Source organism: Leptonychotes weddellii, chromosome 11 (assembly GCF_054177405.1).
Source record: "Leptonychotes weddellii isolate Sample4059 chromosome 11, ASM5417740v2, whole genome shotgun sequence".
In the NCBI taxonomy this organism is placed as follows: Eukaryota; Metazoa; Chordata; class Mammalia; order Carnivora; family Phocidae; genus Leptonychotes; species Leptonychotes weddellii.
In genome coordinates, this window is record NC_138379.1 from 27,562,031 (window position 1) to 27,584,708 (window position 22,678).

A 22,678-nucleotide genomic window follows, 5' to 3' on the forward strand; every position below is an offset into this window, starting at 1 on the left:
GTCTCCCCCTCCGATTTCTCCCCCTTCATTTTTCCCTTCTTTCTCCTAATGTCCTCCATGCTATTCCTTATGTTCCACAAATAAGTGAAACCATATGATAATTGACTTTCTCTGCTTGACTTATTTCACTTAGCATAATCTCCTCCAGTCCCATTCATGTTGATGCAAAAGTTGGGTATTCATCCTTTCTGATGGCTGAGTAACATTCCATCATATATATGGACCACATCTTCTTTATCCATTCGTCTGTTGAAGAGCATCTCGGCTCTTTCCACAGTTTGGCTATTGTAGACATTGCTGCTATGAACATTGGGGTGCATATGTCCCTTCTTTTCACTACATCTGTATCTTTGGGGTAAATACCCAGTAGTGCAATTGCTGGGTCATACGGTAGCTCTATTTTCAACTTTTTGAGGAACCCCCACACTGTTATTGTCTTTCTTAAAGAAATGTTCATATACTCTATATAATTAATTGGAAAAGGATATTCTCTATGGGTATGCAAAGCTTTTCACACGTTTTTCATGTAGTCCTTACAGCAACCCACTGAGGAAGACTCTACTTGTTGAGGAATCCCATGCTCAGAATTTTAAGTACCAAATTCTAAATCAGTTAAGTGAGAAGTGGACAGGGCCTCGAAATCAAGTATTTGAACTTCTGTTTGATGTTCTTCCACTATTCCGTAGCTGCCAAGGAGCCCATACAATTATAAAAAGGATAAAATGTAATAACTCATTAAAAACTAGTGAACTTAGAAATTATTGAAACTTAAAATTGTCTCTAAATTTCTTAGAAGTCAGAGGAAAAAGAAAGTGGGCAATTTTAATTATAATGTGAAGAATGCTTTGTAAGTTCTTAAAACTACCTTTTCTCAGATAGTAAGATAATTTCTTTATAATTTCATTTATTTTATAAATGTGCTCAGCATATCCTCTTGTTATAGATTTTGAACATAAGTGTAATTGATCATGATTGTCACATGATTGTAATTGTCACAAATTCTGAATTCATGGAGCTGAATTAATAAGGATATAATGCCATTTTTTTGTATATATAGTTATGTGATTATCTCTCTATACATATGCAATCATAATTTCTATCTTTTTAACAGTTGAAGAGCAATGTTCTTAACCTCGACAATCATATAACTCAGTATGTAAAGATCTGTAATGAGCAGAAGGAAGAGGTATGTCTAGTTTCCCTTAGTTCCTCATTTATGGGATTCTGCAAACTTAATTGCCTAAAAATTTGACGTTTTTTCCTATTACAGTTGAAAATCTGGCATGTTCAGTTATTTTTCACAGCTAAAATTTTTCTGTAGCCACGTATAATAGAGATAAATAATTTGTATTTTAACTAGTGTTTCTCTCTACTAGATATTAATGTTAAAAGAAAAATTAAAAGCCTATGAAGAACAGAAAGCCCTTACTGAGGAAAATAACAAAGCAAAATTAATGATTTCAAACCCTCAGGAAAAAGAAATTGAAAGGTAAAAATGACATTAAGATCTCACTTTGAGGATTTTATGGTTTTAAAATTTAGTCAGATATTTTATGTTATCATCATTTGTTGTATGTCTTTATATATTCTCAACTGAATTCAGGAAGCCACTGACTACTGCTCTTTATATTTTGCACACTTTGGAGATCAGATCATTTTAATATGTGATTGTGATTATACCAGTACTTAGGTATAAGATGGAGAAAGTAAGGCCAATTATGTCACTTAAGAAATTAGTTTTTTAGCAGTTTTCATATTTTTCTTCTCAGGTGTCTTATTCCATTCAGGCTGTTGTAACAAAATACCACAGACTGGTCTCTTAAAAACAAAACAAACAAAATTATTTCTCATAGTTCTGGAGGTTGGAAGTCCCAAGATCAGGGGGCTGGCATAGTTGGGTGAAGGCATTTCTTTCAAGCTGAAGATTTCAATGCCTGAATCCTCATATGGACTCTGGGAGCCTCTTTTTAAGGTTACTAATCTCATCCACGGCGGGGTGGGGGGGTTCCTGCCCTCACGAACTGATTACCTCCCAAAGGCCCCACCTCTTAATACCATCACCTTGCATGTTAGGTTTCAACATAGGAATTTTGGGTACCAAACATTTAGGCAGTCTCATCTGGCATAATATCATTATTCGTATAATTCATATAAATTTTATCTACCTTTTCTTGACTATGTATAACTCTAATAATTCATGTATTTAGTTTGTTTAGTTAATTATTTGAAGGGACATCTCTGAGTGATATAAATTAATATAGAATTTTGATAAATTCCAACTAAGCTTTTTAACAGGTAAATTTTTAAAAAAGAAAGTTGTTAATACAATATTCACAAGTACTTTTCCCCTAAGCAGTTCAGATAATTTTCCAAATTGTCCCAATGGAATACTAGTTCAAAAGCTGTGAATCTTGAGTAGTTCTAAGAAGGCAATAAGAAATTCCTGGATCAAACGAATTTGGAAATTACTTCTTATTTAAGGAATCTAGGTGTTTTCCAAAGTACGTCAGTTTATTAAAGGCTCTGAGAGGTCTTGTAATAAAGGAATCTGTCCAAACTTGATTAAAATTCAGTGAAGTTAAACTTATTTTATATTCTCCAGAGCCGATGTTCTGTTATCACCAGTATGAAAAACTAATCACAACTTAAACCAATGATTATTCACACCGTTTTGGAACTCTAGAGTTTATAGCGGTGTCTTGATATACATAAGGAAGACTAATGAATGGTGACTTTCAACCTAGTTTCAGATACAACACCTTTTTTAAATTTGGATTTGTATATTGAAGTTTACATAAAATATCCTTGATTTGAAAAAAATATTTTTTGACTCAGTTGACCCCAAATGCTAAGTAATTAATACTTCTGATAATAATGCTTTAGTTTTGTAGATGGCTTTATAGTCTTTGATGATTTTTATGCCCATATTAATCGGATCACTCCAACAATCCTTTGAAATTTGAAGTGGGATATTGTTTTCTCAAAGATAAGGCAAGAACTATAAATCATCTCTTTCAAATATTAATCTTTTTCTTCCATACTGTGCTATTTTACAAATATCTTAAAGAGGTAATTAAACAGTTATTTCTATCAATGACAATCAGTTTTTCATATAGCATAAAGTTGACCTATATATTGTTATAGTACCAGAGCTCTGTTTATGCTGGAAATTTTCTAAAATATTTAGGTTATTTTCTTGTTAATCCCTCCAACAACCCGCTGTCAAAATAAAATTGTTACATTTATGATGCTTTTTGTTATATCCCACCAATCTTACAGTGACTTTTTTTTTATTTTTTTAAAAGATTTTATTTATTTATTTGAGAGAGAGAGAGTGAGCGACAGAGCGCACAAACAGGGGGAGCAGCAGAAGCAGAGGGAGAAGCAGGCTTCCTGATGAGCAGGGAGCCCGATGCAGGGCTCGATCCCAGGACCCTGGGATCATGACCTGAGCCGAAGGCAGTCGCTTAACCGACTGAGCCACCCAGACACTTACAGTGACTTTTGAAAAATAAATGAAGTGAAAGTCATTCCTTGTTACACAGTTTAACTTATCAAAAAGAGCTTTTAACTGACATATTATTAGTTGTTGTTAGGTTTCATTTTTTTTTTTAATTTTATTATGTTATGTTAGTCACCATATAATACATCATTAGTTTTTGATGTGGTGATCCATGATCCATTGTTTTCGTATAACACCCGGTGCTCCATGCAGTATGTGCCCTCCTTAATACCCATCACCGGGCTAACCAATCCCCCCTCCCCCCTCCCCTTTAAAACCCTGTTTGTTTCTCAGAGTCCATAGTCTCTCATGGTTCATCTCTCCCTCCGATCCCCCCCCTTCATTTTTCCCTTCCTTCTCCTAATGTCCTCCATGCTATTCTTTATGTTCCACAAATAAGTGAAACCATATGATAATTGACTTTCTCTGCTTGACTTATTTCACTTAGCATAATCTCCTCCAGTCCCATCCATGTTGATGTAAAAGTTGGGTATTCATCCTTTCTGATGGCTGAGTAATATTCCATTGTATATATGGACCACATCTTCTTTATCCATTCATCTGTTGAAGGGCATCTCCGCTCTTTCCACGGTTTGGCTATTGTGGACATTGCTGCTATGAACATTGGGGTGCATATGTCCCTTCTTTTCACTACATCTGTGTCTTTGGGGTAAATAACCAGTAAATAACCAATTGCTGGGTCATAGGGTAGCTCTATTTTTAATTTTTTGAGGAACCTCCACACTGTTTTCCAAAGTGGCTGTAGGTTTCATTTTGTTAATCAAATGTGGGATTGGCCCACATGCAACCAGATATTCTTTTGTTGATGTAAGTTTAAAAACAAATTTAAAGAAAATTAAAGAAGTCACCAGCTGTTCAAACGTGGACTTACTGCTTGCATGGAATTGTTCAGCGCTATTTAACCAGATCTAGTTACCAGTTAAAACCTTAGTAGACTTTTCTGCAGTTGATGGCTTCAAGTCATTGAACCTTTCCTTCTGAGAAAATGATTTAAGAGGGAGATGGCCTGAGCTAGGAAATAAAACAGTAAAAACTTTAGAGTTTTAATTTGTGCAACGTATTATTTAGCATAATTTCCTTGTATATTATAAAGAAGCTGTAAATATCAGATTATATACCCCATAGCCTTTGTCATTTTTCCTCCATCGAGCCCCGCATCAGGCTCCCTCAGCGGGAAGCCTGCTTCTCCCTCTCCCTTTGCCTCTTCTTCTGCCTTCTTGTACTCTCTCTGTCAAATAAACAAGTAAAATCTTTTTAAAAAATTAAAAAAAAAAGGAAAGATAATATCCAAGAAGAAATCATAAAAAGAAAGTACAGTTGTTCTTTATACAAAGTAATTATACAACTTCACTTGTGACTGTATCAAGAAAATTGTGTAGAATTTAATAATCATCATGTATCACCTAAAATCATAGGCAAAGATTTTTATTACTAGTTAGTTGAATGTTTTAAATGACTAGAAAATAGTTATTAGTCAATCCTTTAGGACTCTTTACTGTTTTAAAATGATAGTTTTGTTTTGTTTTTTTTGTGGAGATCTCTAGAAACCTTTGATACTTTCTTTTCTTCCATCCTAATCGGTAAACCCCACCAACTAAAATAAGTCTGGACCACAAAATTACAAAATTGACAAATATTTAACTCTGTCCTTAGATAAAATGTTTTAAAAAAAACTAAGAAATTATCTTTGAGAATAACCTAAAGATAACTTATCAATTCATTTACTGGCATTAGCGTGTTGTAATATAATACAATGAAATTGCAATGTCCATACATACTTCCTATGAAATATTTATCAGTTTGACAAAACTGCAGTAAAGTCGATGTATTGTGGTTTATAGTCATTCCCAATAGAGTTTCATTAAGAACTACTGACGTAAATTGGCAGTGTTTTTACCACAGATCCTTACAAATATATCTAAAATTTTGGCTGAAGAACATTTATTTTTAAATGCATATAATTTGTTACAGTTTTATTTTAAAGGCTTCACAGTTAATTTTTCTTTGAGAGCTTTGTATATGACTGTTCATACTGTTACTGTAGGTCAGACCTGATCTGTGATTTAAAAACATAAATATATATTTATAAAATTAGAATATTGCTGTGACCAATGTTCTGCTGACCCTGGAGGATGCAGAATTGCAGGTTCCTTTTAGGCCTTGCATAGATTTTTTTGAGCTTGAGGTCTTTATGCATCTGGAGGAGATTGAGGCAAATCCCTCAACTTTGATTCTCCAAATCTTCATCGCCCTTTGGAGGAAAGATACCAGAGTGGCTTTTCTAGGTTTACCACATTGCAAACTTGGTTGTTTTGGGTCCTGGCAATGTCAGCTGACTCTTAGCCAGGCTGTAGGGGGTACCTAACCGTATGGTGTGTTTTCACTGTAACAAATTCTAAAACTAAAAACTGGCTATCTCACTTTCCCTAGGGGGCCATGGAGGCGCCATATGATTAGGCCACCCACTGCTTGTTTCTTCACAGTTAGCCAAAATCAAAACAACACACAGTACTGTGTTGCTTTGGGGGCCTTTTAACTGGGATTGTACAGATTCAAATTATCATCCTTTTCCTACAAACATAATATTTTATTTCTGCTAAGCAGCTGGATTACATAGACAAAATAGAGTATATTAGTTATATAATTATGACTTACATAGAGAGACCTTATAATACCTATATCTTTTAATAATATGATCTTCCTTGGAGAAGAAAAAGAATACAGTAAAAATGAAGTTAATATCCTTTTCCAAACATTTTTGTAATTTAATAGGAAACAGTCACTAACCTATTTGCTGTTTGTCATTGGGTCTAATTCTATGAGTGATATATATTCTTTTGTTCATTTATTTGTTAAATAAATTTATTTCACAAAATTAGTCAGATTCTGTAATGTGTTTTATATTTGGTAGATTTCAAGAAATTCTGAACTGCTTGTTCCAGAATCGAGAAGAAATTAGGCAAGAATATCTGAAGTTGGAAATGTTACTAAAAGAAAATGAACTTAAATCATTCTATCAACAACAGTGCCACAAGCAAATTGAAATGATGTGTTCTGAAGACAAAGTAGAAAAGGTATTTATAATTAAATTTTAGACATGTAAACACATGGGGACTTCTAATTCTATAAATGTGATAGATAATGTTATTTAATTACCCATTCACTATGAACATCTGGAAATGCTGGAGGAAATGTATCAAACATTGTTTTAAATTCATAGTTAAGTGTGCAAGACAGAAAATTAAATTCCTAAGTGTCAGAAAGAAAAAGGAAACCAAATAAAACAAAATCTCAACTGCAATTGTTGCTTCTGTGAGGGTTGATGGAACACTTTACATGAAGTTAACACCCTCACTGTTGGGTACCAAAGGTGGGGCAGTGGGAGCCGTAAACCCCAGATGCAGGCAGTAATTTACAACTTAGACCAATTGCAGATCTTTTTTTCCAGGAAAGAATTTTTTTTTTTTTTAAAGATTTTATTTATTTATTTGACAGAGAGAGAGATAGCGACAGCAGGAACACAAGCAGGGGGCGTGGGAGAGGGAGAAGCAGGCTTCCCGCTGAGCAGGGAGCCCGATGTGGGACTCGATCCCAGAACCCTGGGATCATGACCTGAGCCGAAGGCAGACGCTTAACGACTGAGCCACCCAGGCGCCCCTGGGGAAGAATATTTTATCACTGACATTGTTAGAATTTCCATTGCATGGTGCTGAGAAAGGCAGACCATCTTTTACTCATTTTTATTATTTCATGCAGTAGTACACTGCCCTCCCTCCGTCCACACACGCAGACCTCTCCCAATATCCTACCCTTGATGTACACCACTTCTTAGGCAAGGGACCCAAGGGAGACAGGGCGTTAAAAATGGCAGACCCTACATAAAACTGGGAACCTCAGAGGTCTGTACTCTTCGTATTGGTAGTACACCATGAAGAAACATCTTCCCAATCAGCACAGAAAGATAAGGAACCATGCCTAGGGTAAGAAAAAGTCTCACTTAAAGACTAACTATTGGGGCACCTGGGTGGCTCAGTTCGTTAAGTGTCTGACTCTTGATCTCAGCTCAGGTCTTGATCTCAGGGTCGTGAGTTCACACGATGCTGGACAGGAAGCCTACTTTAAAAAAATTTCAAAAGAAAAAAAAAAGATGTTAAAGACTGCCATTATAGATATTCTTTCCAAGGATTTGAGGTTTGAATTTTTATAATCCATGTGTTTTATTTAGTAAACCCTTGAAGTGAGAAAATAACATAGAAAATGGTATCAGAGCAGCAATAATCTTTGGGGAACTGGGCAGAGCAAAACAGAATCAGCCTAGTGAAACAGACCCTCAGTTCAAATCACTAATGAGAACCCACTGTCCAAATTTAAAAAGCACATGGTGAAACAGTCCACCATAATCAAGTCAGCAGATTTGGCAAATAATGACAGATTTCCCAAAATTTCAAACACTTAAGCAATCTGATAAAAATTATAAAAAAGACTAAAGATGTAAAAGAAGGAATTAATGATAAAGGAATTCCTCTTTGACATCTTGAGTGTGTTTGAAAACACACAAAAGGAAAACATACGAAACATACAAAAAGAAAAAAAATGAAACTTCCAGAAATTAAAGATTTATTCACTGAAATTTAAAAGTTCACTTTATAGGTACAATGCTAAGTAGTGTTTAAATACTTCACATGCATTAACTCAATTCTCAGAAAACCCTATGAGAGGGGCACCTGGGTGGCTCAGTCGTTAAACGTCTGCGTTCGGCTCAGCTCATGTTCCCGGGGTCCTGGGATCGAGCCCTGCATCGGGCTCTCTGCTCGGCGGGAAGCCTGCTTCTCCCTTTCCCACTCCCCCTGCTTGTGTTCCCTCTCTCACTGTGTCGCTCTCTGTCAAATAAATAAATAAAATCTTTAAAAAAAAAAAAAAACCCTATGAGAGATGTAATATTATTCTCATAATTAAGATGAGGAAACCTGAGCACAGAGAAGTCATCTTGCTCAGGGTCACACAGCTCATACATGTCAGACCTATGATTTGAGCTCAAGCAAGTTGATTCCAGAGCCTATTATTTCTATTCTTTTTTGTGCGTTAGATAAGCTGAAGAGACTAATTCTGGGTATTGGGAGACCTGAGGAAATCATATCAAATATAGGATAAAAAGATAGCAAATGTGAACAAGATGTTATTGCCTGAAGGACAAACTGAAAAGTCATGCATTCTTTTTTTTTTTTTTAAGATTTTATTTATTTATTTGACAGAGAGACAGCTAGAGAGGGAACAAAAGCAGGGAGAGCGGGAGAGGGAGAAGCAGGCTTCCCACTGAGCAGGGAGCCAGATGCTGGGCTCGATCCAAGGATCCTGGGATCATGACCTGAGCTGAAGGCAGACGCTTAACGACTGAGACACCCAGGCGCCCTGCATGCATTCTTCTAATAGTTATCCTGAAGGAGGTATATTAATGCAAAAGGGGAGAGAATAATATGCAAAGTTTCAGGCTTAGAATTTTCTAGGACTAATAAAATGTCAATAAGATGTAACTTCAATAAGCAGGAGATCTAAGCAGGATAAAAAATAATGTAAACCTGGATGTATGGAACTCCAGATCACCAAAGAGCAGAAAAATAAACATTTTAATAATTGTTCCCTCCAGTTTTGTTGTTCATTGGTGATAAGCTTAATTTTATTTTTATTTCTTTTTTGAAATTAGTTACACAGGTAATACATAAGATACATTTGCATATTACTTATTAAAAAGCTGGCTCTTATAAATAATTTTCTGGTCCTCTTAGACCACCACCCCAAAATGTGTTTCTCCTGTACCTACCTTCCCATAAGTTAACAATTATATATAAAAATATTACATTTTTTTAATGTCTGAAAGCCATCAAATTTTAAAGTGCTTTAAAAAACTAGCATTTCAGTTTTTTCTCAGACTATGAAATTGCAGAGTATGATATGCTAAGAAATTAATCATAAAGTATTCATTAATATATCATTGATGCCAGTTTATCAGTAGCTATTAAACTATACTATCAAAATTAGTAATTTACTTACTGAGTATGCATTTATTATGCCTTATCTTATTGAAAATGCCTTTTTTAAAAACCACTTTAATAAGATTTGATTGACATACCAAAAATATGAGTACTTATTAAGACAGAGTAGGAGAATGGGTTTGGCTGGGTTTTTAAAAAATTTTTTCTGTTTGCATCTGTATTCTGCTTACTAGCCTTTTTTCGACCTACTTGCCTTTTAGGATTTTTTACTTTTCGTCATTTGAATCTATATATTCCAATTCTTATAGCTATTCTTATGAGACTAGGTAAGCAATGGAGATAAAACCTCAAGTGTATTGGTTGTAATTAAATTACTGAAAAACATAGGAAGACATCTATAGAGATTGAGGTGTTTTTGTTGGTGGCAGTTTTCGTTTTGTTTTTTACATGCTAAAGTATCAAACTATAGTTTTACTAAATTGCCTGCTAGGGCAAGGAATTTTATATCTGTCTTGGATCCTGTCCAAAAGTGGTTTATTATCAGAAGCGCTAGAAGAACCTCATAACATTGACTCAGACATAAATGGTTCTAGAGGATAGACTCTGAGATTAGAATTAAAGTGAAGCTCTTGGGTAATTTTATGGCCATATAAAGGTAATTTGCAAATTATTTTTAGCCAAATAATGAGTTTACTATGTTAGCGGTCCTTTTGCACAAAGCAGTAGTAACACCTAAATTTTAGAATTATTTGTCTGTTCTCACTCAAGAAGTTTTGTGATGTTCTGGGGATTTTGTTAATTAAATATATAAAGCTCTTTTGAAACCTTAATGGGAAGCATTTGCTTTAATGTCAGGATTTAACATGCATATTTTAGCATTTATCCCCAGACACTTATTTGCTATTTATTTCAGAACAATGATTCAATAGGAATACCCTGATGGAAAATGTCCCCCTAGAGAACCATCATAAAGGATCCACTTGATGGACATTTTTTTTTTTAAAGATTCTGTTTATTTTGAGAGAGAGAGTGTGTGCACGTGAAGGAGGGAGGGGCAGAGGGAGAGAGAGAATCTCAAACACACTCCACACTGAGCGCAGAGCAAGACTGTGAGATCACTACCTGAGCCGAAATCAAGAGTTAGACACTTAACCAGCTGAGCCAACCAGGTACCCATTGATGGACATTTAAAAGTAAAAACTCAAAAACATACTTTTGGGGGTTTTCAGTTAAAAACTTTTTGGTATTAAATATTAGCTGCCATGAGAGCCTTAGAGCATTTCCTGCCCTGGTTTCTAAGAGTTCCTACAACATTTATAAATATTAAAGCAAAGTAAAGATAATGTGATTTAACTGTCTTCCTTCAGGCAGGTACAATACTTTTATGTTCATTTTCAGATGAGGTGACTAAAGATCCACTGAGATTAACTTGCCTAAGTTTTCACACCTCCTGAATAGCAGAAGAAAGTCAAGAGGCTACATATCCTACCTTCTGTTACAGTAGTGGGTCTACGCTTCAGGTCTCAGGACCCCTTACTGTTTGAAAAAAAATACTTAGAACCTAAAAGAGCTTTTATTCATATGAATTCCAACTACCAATATTCCTGTATGAAATATTCAAACTGAAACTTATAAAAATATATTTATGTATTAATTTTAAAACCATTAGCTCATTGCATAACGTAAGTAACACTTTAGTGAAAAATAATTACGTTTTCTAAAGCAAACAAAAAGAGGTAGTGAGAAGAGTTTCATTGTTTCACATTTTAGCAAATTTCTTTAATGCCTGGCTTTTCCCCAAAATTTTAATACATGTTTTATAAAATATAGTAAGGAAGAAGGACTTATCTTAAGGAGGTCTTTGACCAAGTTCAAGGTAGTCCCTGCTCTTTTTTTCTTTCATATAATTCCCTACTTCCAAAACCAGCTACAGGTGCTTTTTTCCAATCTGGGGATCGATTATTTCAAGTCCAGCCATCATATCTGATGATTTTTTAGTTCAGTATCTGTTTTCAAATAACCCAAAGAGATCAAGCTGTTCAGCTCACAGTTCCCATGATAGTGCGCAAGACCGTTGGGATAAGAAATCAAAAGGCCAGATTCATGCCTACATAAAATACCAAAAATATTCAGAATACCCATTATGGATCCTGAACTAACCATCAGGTAAGATCAGATATTTATAAGCACTGTGATATAAGCTCTATTTTCTAACACTTGCACCAGCCTATCTATAGGCATTGTAGGCAAAATCAGAACAGAGTTATTTCTTCACATCTTTCAAATTGGAGGAAAGGAAAGAGTAGGACTTGCATCTGCTTTGATTTTGAGTAAAGAAATCATGGGAATTATCAGACCTTGTATGAACTTTTCAAATGCAGCATTTAAAGGAATGTATTTTAGTGCGTGCGCACACACACACATACACACACAAAGCTACAGTCTTCAGTTTGGCTGTTGTAATTCTTAAAGCCATAAACTCTCAACGTGTAATTTTATAAAAATGACTCACAGCTCAATTTCCTATTTTCCTGCAAGCAGGAGTATTGTGGAGATTTCAAAGGGGAAATAGCTTTAAGTACAAAAGTATAGCCTAACTTAATAGACTACAGTTGCACCCTTATGATAAAATTTACTACTTTACTAATATCACATACATCAAATATCATAAAAATTAAGCTATTAAATGCATTATTTTTCAGGCCACTTGCAAACGAGATCATAGACTTGCAATGTTGAAAACTCGTCGCTGCTACCTAGAGAAGAAAAGAGAGGAGGAATTAAAGCAATTTGATGAGAATACTAATTGGCTTCATCGTGTAAAGACTGAAATGGAACTCTTAGGTCAAAATGGTCATATTCCAAAGGTAGGAATGTGTTTATTCAGATTCATTTGTAAGAACTGAGCTCTTTAAACCCATTGTCTTTGGGCGCCTGGGTGGTTCAGTTGGTTGGGCGACTGCCTTCGGCTCAGGTCATGATCCTGGAGTCCCTGGATCCAGTCCCGCATCGGGCTCACTGCTCGGCGGGGAGTCTGCTTCTCCCTCTGACCCTCCCCCCTCTCATGTGCTCTCTCTCTCATTCTCTCTCTCAAATAAATAAATAAAATCTTTAAAAAAAAATATATAAATAAATAAATAAATAAATAAACCCATTGTCTTTGTCATTGGATATATATCTCTCATAAGACAACTATTGTTCCATCTCTCTGAGATTTAGCTGACTTATTTTACCATTTACCTTTACTCATTTTACCTTCTCCTCCATAATTACGCAATAAATTTGCCTTTTCTGTACTTTCTGAAGAGTAAAGTTCTTTTATGTTATTCTTAAGCGATTACATCCTTTGATGAGATAGCTCTTAAGTTAGAATAAAGTAATCAAACTGTACTTGAGGATTCATCATTTAGGTAATTTCAGTTTGTTTTAATACTTGAGGTTTGTGGAAAAATAGTTTTAAACGTGGTCACCCTTACTTGTATCATAGCTAACAAAAGCTGATTTGAAAGTTGTGTGTGTGTGTGTGCATATAGGTACTAAACTGAAGATATTCCACCTAGAATGGCAAAAGATATGAAGAGTAGTGATGGGTAATGGTGGTTAATGGCTGAATCAGATAAGAAATGTGTTTATCCACATGGTTACAGAAATATGACTTTATTGCCTTTACCAGTCAGGGTTATTTTTTGCTCCCTTAACAATAAGTCTTGAGAATATGAAGTTTATTCCTAATATAGTACCTCCAAAATGTCATCAGTGTCATTGTTAATACTTGTCATTTCATAGTTACCATATCATTATTCCATCTTTAGTCTCAAGTTCACACTTAGGCCAGAAGAAGAAGAAAGAAAGAAAGTGGGGAGGTATATCTGTCTTGGGAGAGGAAAAGCTTTTCCAGAAGTTCCTAGCAGACATATCTTATTGGCTAGAATTGTCAAATGGCTATCCCTAGCTACAAGGGAATATGGAAAGGTGAACGTTTTTGCTGGATACATTATGACCCTGAACAATTAGTTTTCTTAATAAGAAAGGAGGGGAAAATGAATATGGCATAAGCAGTAAGTAGACACCTGCTACAAAGTAACTAATTTTGATCCAAATACCAATTACTTTTTAAAAGAATAACTTCATTGCACTCTTTTTTTTAAAAGGAGGAGTGTCTTAGTCTTTACCTTGATGATGCTTTTCTGAATTTCAGTATTGTGTATTAGCTAATTGGTATCTAGTGCTCTGGAAGTTTCAAATTTCAAAAAAGCACTAGACTGATTGTCAATACAGGTAAAATAAGTATAATATATTCAGTAGCAAATGAGTGCAGGTTGTAATGGTTAATATTCAAAGATAACATTTTTTTTTTGTAATTGAAAAATTATTATCCAGTGCATCATGACTAGGGAAATGAATTCTCTGGTTGGCTAGCAATCGCTATAAATGGCCATCCTTTTAGTGTTAAAGCTCAGACTAGGGAGGGAGAAGACTAGCAGGAGCAGTCAATGATGACAGTCAAGGTAGTGAAAGGAGTGATGAGCAGAAAGCAGCAGATACCCTGTTTCCTAAGAAGAAAACCAAAGACAAATGAAGATTGAATAATTCTTTAGTGTGGAGATTTATTGAGGGTGAGCCAACAACTTAATCTACACCTTAGTAATTCTAGAACTCTTCAAAATAGCTTTCTGAAAGCATTCCAGTCAGTTAGTCAGTAGATTACATATTAAATATAGTACAAAGCATAATTTAATAATATTTTATAGTAAAATTTAATTGATAAAGCACTTTAGAATATTCCCTACAGAGAGAATGTAAATATTGGGAAAAGAATAGACTTTGGAGTTGGAGTGGTTAGTCATTCTATTATTTAATATTTGTGTTGAATACCAACTCTAGTTGTATGACTTTGGACAAGTTGTTTAACTTTGTTGTCTTCTTAATTTCTTATCTTCAAAATATATTTAAATGAAATGCAATATGCAAAGGCCTCCCACCACATAACACATAATAGATGGTCGAAAAATAATAGTTTAATAATATGCTAAGTATCTGTAACGTGGATGTCAATAGCCAAAGAAAGGTGTATACAAAAGGAACGCAACAGACTTAGCTGCATTACAAAATACATTTTATCTTTTTCCTCCAGAACAGTGATTCTGACCATTTTGGGTCATAGATGCCTTTGAGAATCTGATCAAAAAGCTAGGAGACGGGAGGTTGGGGGTCACGTTTATATAATTTTGCTTTTTTTAAAAGTCATTTTTCCATTTGTACATTAAGACTACTCTAGAAGAAAGCTAAAGAACACTTTTCTTAAAATGCTGTCTTCATGTTAAGATGACAGAATAGACATACTTACATAACTTAAAAGTAGTAAGGAAAAAAGACAATTAATCAATGAACTGTACTAGAGATTATCCAGGTTTAAAGCTGTAAAGGCTCGTCCTAGAATGCAACCACTGCCATCAGAACACCTATCAGAATACCCAAGCCACGTTCTGAGTGAAAAGTTTTCGGAGAAAACAGCTGATAGTTCTGGTCACATAAGTGTTTCTCATTCACTGTACAAGAGCCTATTCTCTTGGAAAGGCAACAGGTGTTGAATGTTTATGGTAGTTTTTGGTTTTGTTTCACTTATGTATGTTTTACTTATTTGTTAGAGATGACGTATATCTAAAGCAGTCTCTTTTTTTAAAGATTTTATTAATTTATTTGACACAGAGAGAGACAGTGTGAGAGGGAACACAAGCAGGGGGAGCGGGAGAGGGAGAAGCAGGCTTCCCGCCGAGCAGGGAGCCCAATGCGGGGCTCGATCCCAGGACCCTGGGATCATGACCTAAGCCAAAGGCAGATGCTTAACGACTGAGCCACCCAGGCACTCCTAAAGCAGTCTCATTTTTAAGACTATCGTTGTCAAAATGACAAGTATTTTGGTTAGAGTTAAATTTTTTTACCTTTTTTATTTATTTTATTTTATTATTTTTTTAATTTAATTTTATTATGTTATGTTAGTCACCATACAATACATCATTAGTTTTTGATGTGGTGATCCACGATCCATTGTTTTCGTATAACACCCAGTGCTCCATGCAGAACGTGCCCTCCTTAATACCCATCACCAGCCTAACCCATCCCCCTACCCGCCTCCCCTCTAAAACCCTCATTTGTTTCTCGGAGTCCAGTCTCTCATGGTTCATCTCCCCCTCCGATTTCCCCCCCTTCATTTTTCCCTTTCTCCTAATGTCCTCCATGCTATTCCTTATGTTCCACAAATAAGTGAAACCATATGATAATTGACTTTCTCTGCTTGACTTATTTCACTTAGCATAATCTCCTCCAGTCCCATCCATGTTGATGCAAAAGTTGGGTATTCATCCTTTCTGATGGCTGAATAATATTCCATTGTATATATGGACCACATCTTCTTTATCCATTCATTCGTCTGTTGAAGGGCATCTCGGCTCTTTCCACCACATGGTACTGGCACAAAAACAGACATACAGACCAATGGAACAGAATAGAGAGCCCAGATATGGACCCTCAACTCTGTGGTCAAATAATCTTCGACAAAGCAGGAAAAAATATGCAATGGAAAAAAGACAGTCTCTTCAATAAATGGTGCTGGGAAAATTGGGCAGCTACCTACAGAAGAATGAAACTCTACCATTCTCTAATACCATACACAAAGATAAACTCAAAATGGATAAAAGACCTCAATGTGAGACAGGAATCCATCAAAATGCTAGAGGAGAACATAGGCAGTAACTTATTATTTTTCTTAGTTTAAAATAACTAGTAAGAGTCTTTAGTTTATTTATTTCTTTACTTAGTTCTCTTTATTACTATTACTTTTGCCATGATAGAGCAAAATCTTTCTCATGATGGGTCTAAAAAATTCTTTGCATTTGGTGAAATATAACAAACTAACATTTTAACCATTTTTAGGTATATAGTTCAAGTGGCATTAGTACATGATCTTAAAACTTTAGTACATGTATTTCTAGTTTAAAATGTTATTACTAGAGTATTTTTACTTCTCACTAGCTTTACTTAGAATATACTTATAATATAATATATTTGTATAATCAAAATTCTAATTTATAACCCAATCCCAATTACAGAAGTACTTAACTTATTTAGCATTAAAGAGGCCAAAAAAATAATCAATTGTAGAAATTTACTACTTTGCCTTTGTATTCCCATATTTACCTTAAGATCCCAATTTAAAAAGTGTTATAGTATTCTTTTTAGTATTAATATTAGTATTATAATTGGTAATTTGTTTTTGCCTCTTTGTCTACTTAGTAGCATTTATAAAGTTTGGGTTTATAAATTAATATTGTTTGGGTTATTTTCAATAAATTTACATTTTTTTCAATGTGGTCAGATTTAATTTTTCTAGCAATCTGTCTTCTATAACTCCCTTAAGGAAAACTTTTTCACACCTGACTGTGAACCTAGAATTTATTTTTAAGTCCTTACTTTTTTAATGAATATCATCCCAAGTAATTTGAAAAAACAATAAAATTAAAACTGCTTCCATTCCTACCACCCTAATTTCACTTTCAGTTCTTTTTTCCATGGATATTTTCACAGCTGATATAAGCAAACAGAGACAAAACTTTGCAAAAGGACTTACCTACAGTCTTATAACTCTGGACACAAACCCAGTACTGTCACTTTCAAATTGGTGCTCTTTTCTCTATACCTTTTCTGCATTATCTACCCCTTAACCTCTCAAATCTATTCACTTCTCTCTGTCTCCCACTGCCACTACCCTTATTCAGACTCCTACCCCCCATTATTGGACTCGTACATTTGGTCTTTTTGCTTCCATTCAAATTCCACTATAATGAAAATGAGCTTTCTAAAAAGTAACTCTGAGCATATCACTCTTCAGTGCCTTTTCCTTAATATAAACTCTGTTATGATTTCCCAGGCCTGGGTACCTCTCAAGTTTTATATATAATCTCTCATTATATTTTCACTTTAGCCATTACTAACCTACTTGTAGTTCTCAGAATAGACCATGTTCTTCCAATCAGATTCCATAATTAGTGTATCAAGACAAGAAAAGACTCAAATTGTAAACTTGGATTTCCAAAGATGACAAGCTAGCCAAGGCCTATTGTTGACTAATATAAATTACACAATCAAGGCTTGTCTTTTTAAGAGACAAGTAATTCAAGAAGATAAAAGAATAAAATTATCAGGGGAAATATTTAAAGAAGGGTTTTGTTTTTTTTTTAAGAGAAAAGATGGAATATTTGGCAAATATGTTCAGACCATTAGGATCATTGAATTTTATAGCTGGAAAAGACTAAAGAGATCATCTAGTAAAGCTCTTAAATTTTAGTCAAGTAAACTGATCTCCATAAAGACTATATTTTTAGCTTAAGGTAGCATTTGTGTCCTGGCTGAGAGCATTTCTAAGACCACCTGACTCAGACCAGTGCTCTAATCATACCATCCTGACTCCCTAAAGGGTGAAATATAATCATAAATCATGTGAAGAAACAACCCCCAACTTTACTATATCTCAGATACATCGAATGACATTGTTTCCCAGTCATAGTGCCTACCATTGGCATAGAAAGTATTGAAAAAAAGAAGAAAAAACAATTTTAAGCTTTTAGAGAATCATTGGCCAACTGCAGTTTGGGAAGGAGTATTGAAAAGCTAAAATGGAATTGTCCCCAAGAGGAAGTTTCTTGGCATAGCTCTCTCCTGCTTATGGGATTTCTGTCTCAGCCCCTCAAATGTCCAAAAGATTTCATTTCCTTTTATCATATTGACCAAAATTTTCCCAGTTAAGGGTTCTGAGAATGCTATTGGATTATCCCTTTCACACTTTAGTATAACCACTTAGCTGACATTTTCCTACTTAAGGTTTAGTAGGTTTAAAGAAAGATAAATAATTTAAGGGGGTAGATTAGAGAACACTTGCAGCTAACAACATGAGGTTTAGGAAAATGGGAACCTACAAAAGACTTTTCACACTTTTGCTCTAAGATGAAGCTTATACCAGATTGGGTGAAGGCAAGAAATTTTTATTACATGCAACTCTAGACACTGAATACAGGGGCTATAACACTGAAATAGTTTGACACACCCCCTGTCCTGGTTGTGAACCTTACATTCTGAGCACAGACAGAGAAACTATAAACAGATAAATTAAATTGTTACTGATCGATGCTATGGCAGAGACTATTGGGGGTGGAGAGTATCCATCTTTAAATATAATGCTCAGGGAAAGCCCTGAAGAAGTGGCATTTAAGCAAAAACTGGTCATATTCATATTTTCACAACATTATCAAGAAGTTAGATAGACCCAAGAAACTGTCATCATAATAAAATTTGTTCTGAGTTCCTAATACTTAGTTTCTGAGAAACTTAAAACTTACCTTGCTCTGGGCACCTCGGTGGCTCAGTTGGTTAAGCGACCCCCTTCGGCTCAGGTCATGATTCTGGAGTCCCAGGATCAAGCCCCCGCATCCTGCTTAGCAGGAAGTCTTTCTCCCTCTGACCCTCCCCCCTCTCCTGCACACTCTCTCTCTCTCTCTCTTTCTCATTCTCGCTATTTTCTCAAATAAATAAAATATTAAAAAAAAAAAAAAACTTATCTTGCTCATAAGTTATAGACCACTTATACCAGGGTGTTTATTTTTCAAATCATTCCTAAATATTATCATCTCATATATAAAAAATTAAAACTATTAGCACCAATATAAAACAAGTTTTATTGAAATTTATTTAATTTTAACATTCTTAATGGAATCTGAAGTATAGTTTGCATTGTTTTCCCCAGGAGCTCAATAAAGATCTTCATTGTCACCATTTGCACCTCCAGAATAAAGATTTGAAAGCACAAATCAAACATATGATGGATCTAGCTTGTCTTCAAGAACAACAACACAGGCAAACTGAGGCGTAAGTACATGGATTTGTCTATTCTATAAATTTTAGCACTATAGACCTAAGGAACCTGAAACATAGAAGTTGTTTTCCACTGCCAGAAAATTGAGTTTTATTTGATATAGGGTACATTATTTTTAAGTGTTTGCCAGCATCAGAAAGTATGCAGAATTAGAAAACTTTGAGAAAGTATAAAATATGTTGTTCTCCTCCAACTAATATTTTTAGTGCTTTATAGTTTTGAAAACATTTTTCTATAAAAATTTATTATTAGAAGCAATTACTATTAATACCAGCTGAATTTTTAGGTGGGCAGTTTTTAAAGTATTTGTAATTCCAGAATGATTTTTGTCATTGAAATGAAGTTACTTAAAGTGTATATTTTTTAACCTCAACTGTCCCAATTTTTATGTGATGCTATAGTAGCTCTTTCATGCTCTACTAACTCAGTAGTAACATCTTTTGGAACATAATAGTAAAAAAAGTATAACAGTCTTTATTTTTGTTACCTTGGATATGTCAGTCAACTCTTTAGGTGTTGCTTTCATGCTCTGTAAAAATGAAAACTTTATTTCTCTAAGGGTTTTCTGCTAGTATAAAATTCTGCTGCAGCTCTAGTATTCTCAAATAACTAGAAATTAATTTTCCATACTTCTGATGTAAAGGAAATCACATTAGGATAGTTATTTTAAAAAGAGTGAAAAGGAAAGGAAAAACTTTAGGGAGATATTCTTCTGTGGTTAGAAGCTCAACCTGATCTCCTTATACTTTCTATATCTCTACCTAGAACAGACCATGAATATTCATTTACTAGCACTCAAACCACTGGCAACAGTTAAAGTATCAAAGAAACCCATTAATTTATTTCACCCATACTCTATTTACTATATCAGACAAATAGATTGATACATTTAAGGTAAATTTTAGTTTTAAATGGGCAAAAAGATTCTGACTAACTCTTACTGATTTAGCAAATTGCTCAACCAAAACATTATAAACAGAGACAATATAGCATAGTAGAAAGAGTATGGAGTTGGCCTTGAATTCTATTTTATATTAGCAATATGACTTGCATAAATTATTTAACCTCACTAAGCCTTAGTTTTCTTAAATGTTAAAGTAGATTATAATACTTTCTTTAAAAGATTTTGAAAAAATTAAATGACATTAAAAAAATAATGAAGATGATGAACTATCAGAGCCTGACCTTGTATAGCAGAGGCAAAAAGTGATATAATATACCTTTAAAGTGCTGAAAGAAAAAAATTTCTAACCAAGAAAACTCTACCCAGCACACTTATTCAGAATTGAGGGGAAGAGATGAAGAATTTTCCAGACAAGCAAAAGCTAAAGGAGCTCATGAAACTAACCTTACAAGAAATGTTGAAGAGACGTCTTTAAGCTGAAAAGAAAGGGTGCTAATTAGTAATAAGAAAACATGAAGGTATAAATCTCACTGGTAAAAGTGAATATATGGTAAAGGTAGAAGATGAATTACTTGTAAAGCTAATACGAAATTTAAAAGAAAAAGTAGTAAAAATAACTCTAACTATAATAATTAATGGATATGCAAGATAAAAAGATATAAAATGTGTCATCAACAACATAAAATATGGATTTCACTTCTATGTAGAATCTAATAAACAAGACAAAAAAAGTCCTAGCCAAAGCAATTAGACATGAAAAAGAAAGGAAAGGCATCCAGGATTGGAAACAAAAACTAGAACTTACTATTTACAGATGACATGACAATATATATAGAAAACCCTAAAGACCACCAAAAACTATTAGAACTGATGAATGAATTCAGTAAAGTCACAGGATATAAAATCAATATATAGAAATCTCTTGCATTTCTATATACTGATAACAAACTATCAGAAAAATTAAGAAAATAATCCCATTGACAGTTGCATCAAAAATAATAAAATACCTAGGAATAAATTTAACCAAGGAAGTGAAAGACCTCTACACTGAAAGCTATAAGAAATTGATGAAAGAAATTGAAGAAGACACAAATAAGTGGAAAGATATTCTATGCTCATGGATTGGAAGAATTAATGTCCAAATGTCCATACGGTCCAAAGCAATCTACGGATTTAGTAGAGTATCAATCAAAATTCCAATGGCATTTTTCACAGAAATAGAACAAAAATTCTAAAATTTGTATAGCACTGCAGAAGACACAATAACCAAAGCAATCTCGAGAAAGAAGAACGAAGTTGGAGGTATCACAATTCCTGTCTGATTTATTTCCTTCAAACTATATTACAAAGCTATAGCAATCAGAACAGTATGGTATTCTTAAACATAAGCACATAGTACTCTGTAGATTGACTGACTAGAATTTAAATAAAAACTTTTAAAAAAAGAAACTGCACTGTTATTAAAAAAAAAAAAAGGCACATAGATTAATAGAACAGAGTAGAGAGCCCAGAAATAAACCCACACATATATGGTCAATTAATTTATGACAGAGGAGCCAAGAATATACAATGGGGAAAGGACAGTCTCTTCAATAAATGATATTGGGAAAACTGGACAGCTACATGCAAAGGAATGAAAGTGGACCACTTCTTACGTCATACATAAAACTTAACTCAAAATGAATTAAAGACTTGAATGTAAGACCTGAAACCATAAAACTCCTAGAAGAAAACATAGACGATAAGTTCTTTGACATCAGACATGGAGATATTTTGGATTTAACACCAAAAGCAAATGAAACAAAAGCAAACATAAGTGAAATTAACATCAAACGAAAAAGCTTCTGCACAGCAAAGGAAACCATCAACAAAGTGAAAAGGCAACTTTCCGAATGACACAAAATATTTGCAAATCATCTCTGCTAAGGGGTTAGTATCCAAAATTTATATATAAAGAACATACAACTCAATAGCAAAAAAAGAAACAATCTGATTAGGAATGGGCAGAAGATCTAAACAGACATTTTTCCAAAGAAGATATACAGATAGCCAACAGGTACATAACAAGGTACTTAACATCACTAATCAGGATAATGCAAATCAAAACAATGAGATATCATTTCATACCTATGAAGTATGAAGAAAAGTAGAGTAAGCCTTGGGAAGATCCAGACTTCTAGAAAGACAGAAAAATTCTTTATTAAAACTTTTTTGTTATCTCTTCTCTACACAGCACCTGATTAGTATAGGTGCTCAAGAAATAATCTTTTTTTAAAAATTTACTTTATGCTTGGGGCGCCTGGGTGGCTCAGTTGTTAAGCGTCTGCCTTTGGCTC

General features: G+C 34.3%; 1 protein-coding gene and 1 long non-coding RNA gene across 2 annotated transcripts in view; one reads left to right on the top strand and one right to left on the bottom strand.

Annotated features, from left to right (window-relative positions):
- The window catches only part of LOC145716168 (uncharacterized), a 453,113-nt gene that overhangs the window by 240,007 nt on the left and 190,428 nt on the right, over positions 1-22,678 (bottom strand). The window lies entirely within an intron of this gene.
- Positions 1-22,678, top strand: part of KIF18A (kinesin family member 18A) — an 85,055-nt gene that overhangs the window by 21,435 nt on the left and 40,942 nt on the right. Inside the window, exons 8-12 of the mRNA XM_006730525.3 lie at positions 1,112-1,186; positions 1,377-1,489; positions 6,435-6,597; positions 12,216-12,380; positions 19,310-19,431. Of these exons, the coding sequence (XP_006730588.1) occupies positions 1,112-1,186; positions 1,377-1,489; positions 6,435-6,597; positions 12,216-12,380; positions 19,310-19,431 (638 nt within the window). The remainder of the gene's footprint in view (positions 1-1,111; positions 1,187-1,376; positions 1,490-6,434; positions 6,598-12,215; positions 12,381-19,309; positions 19,432-22,678) is intronic.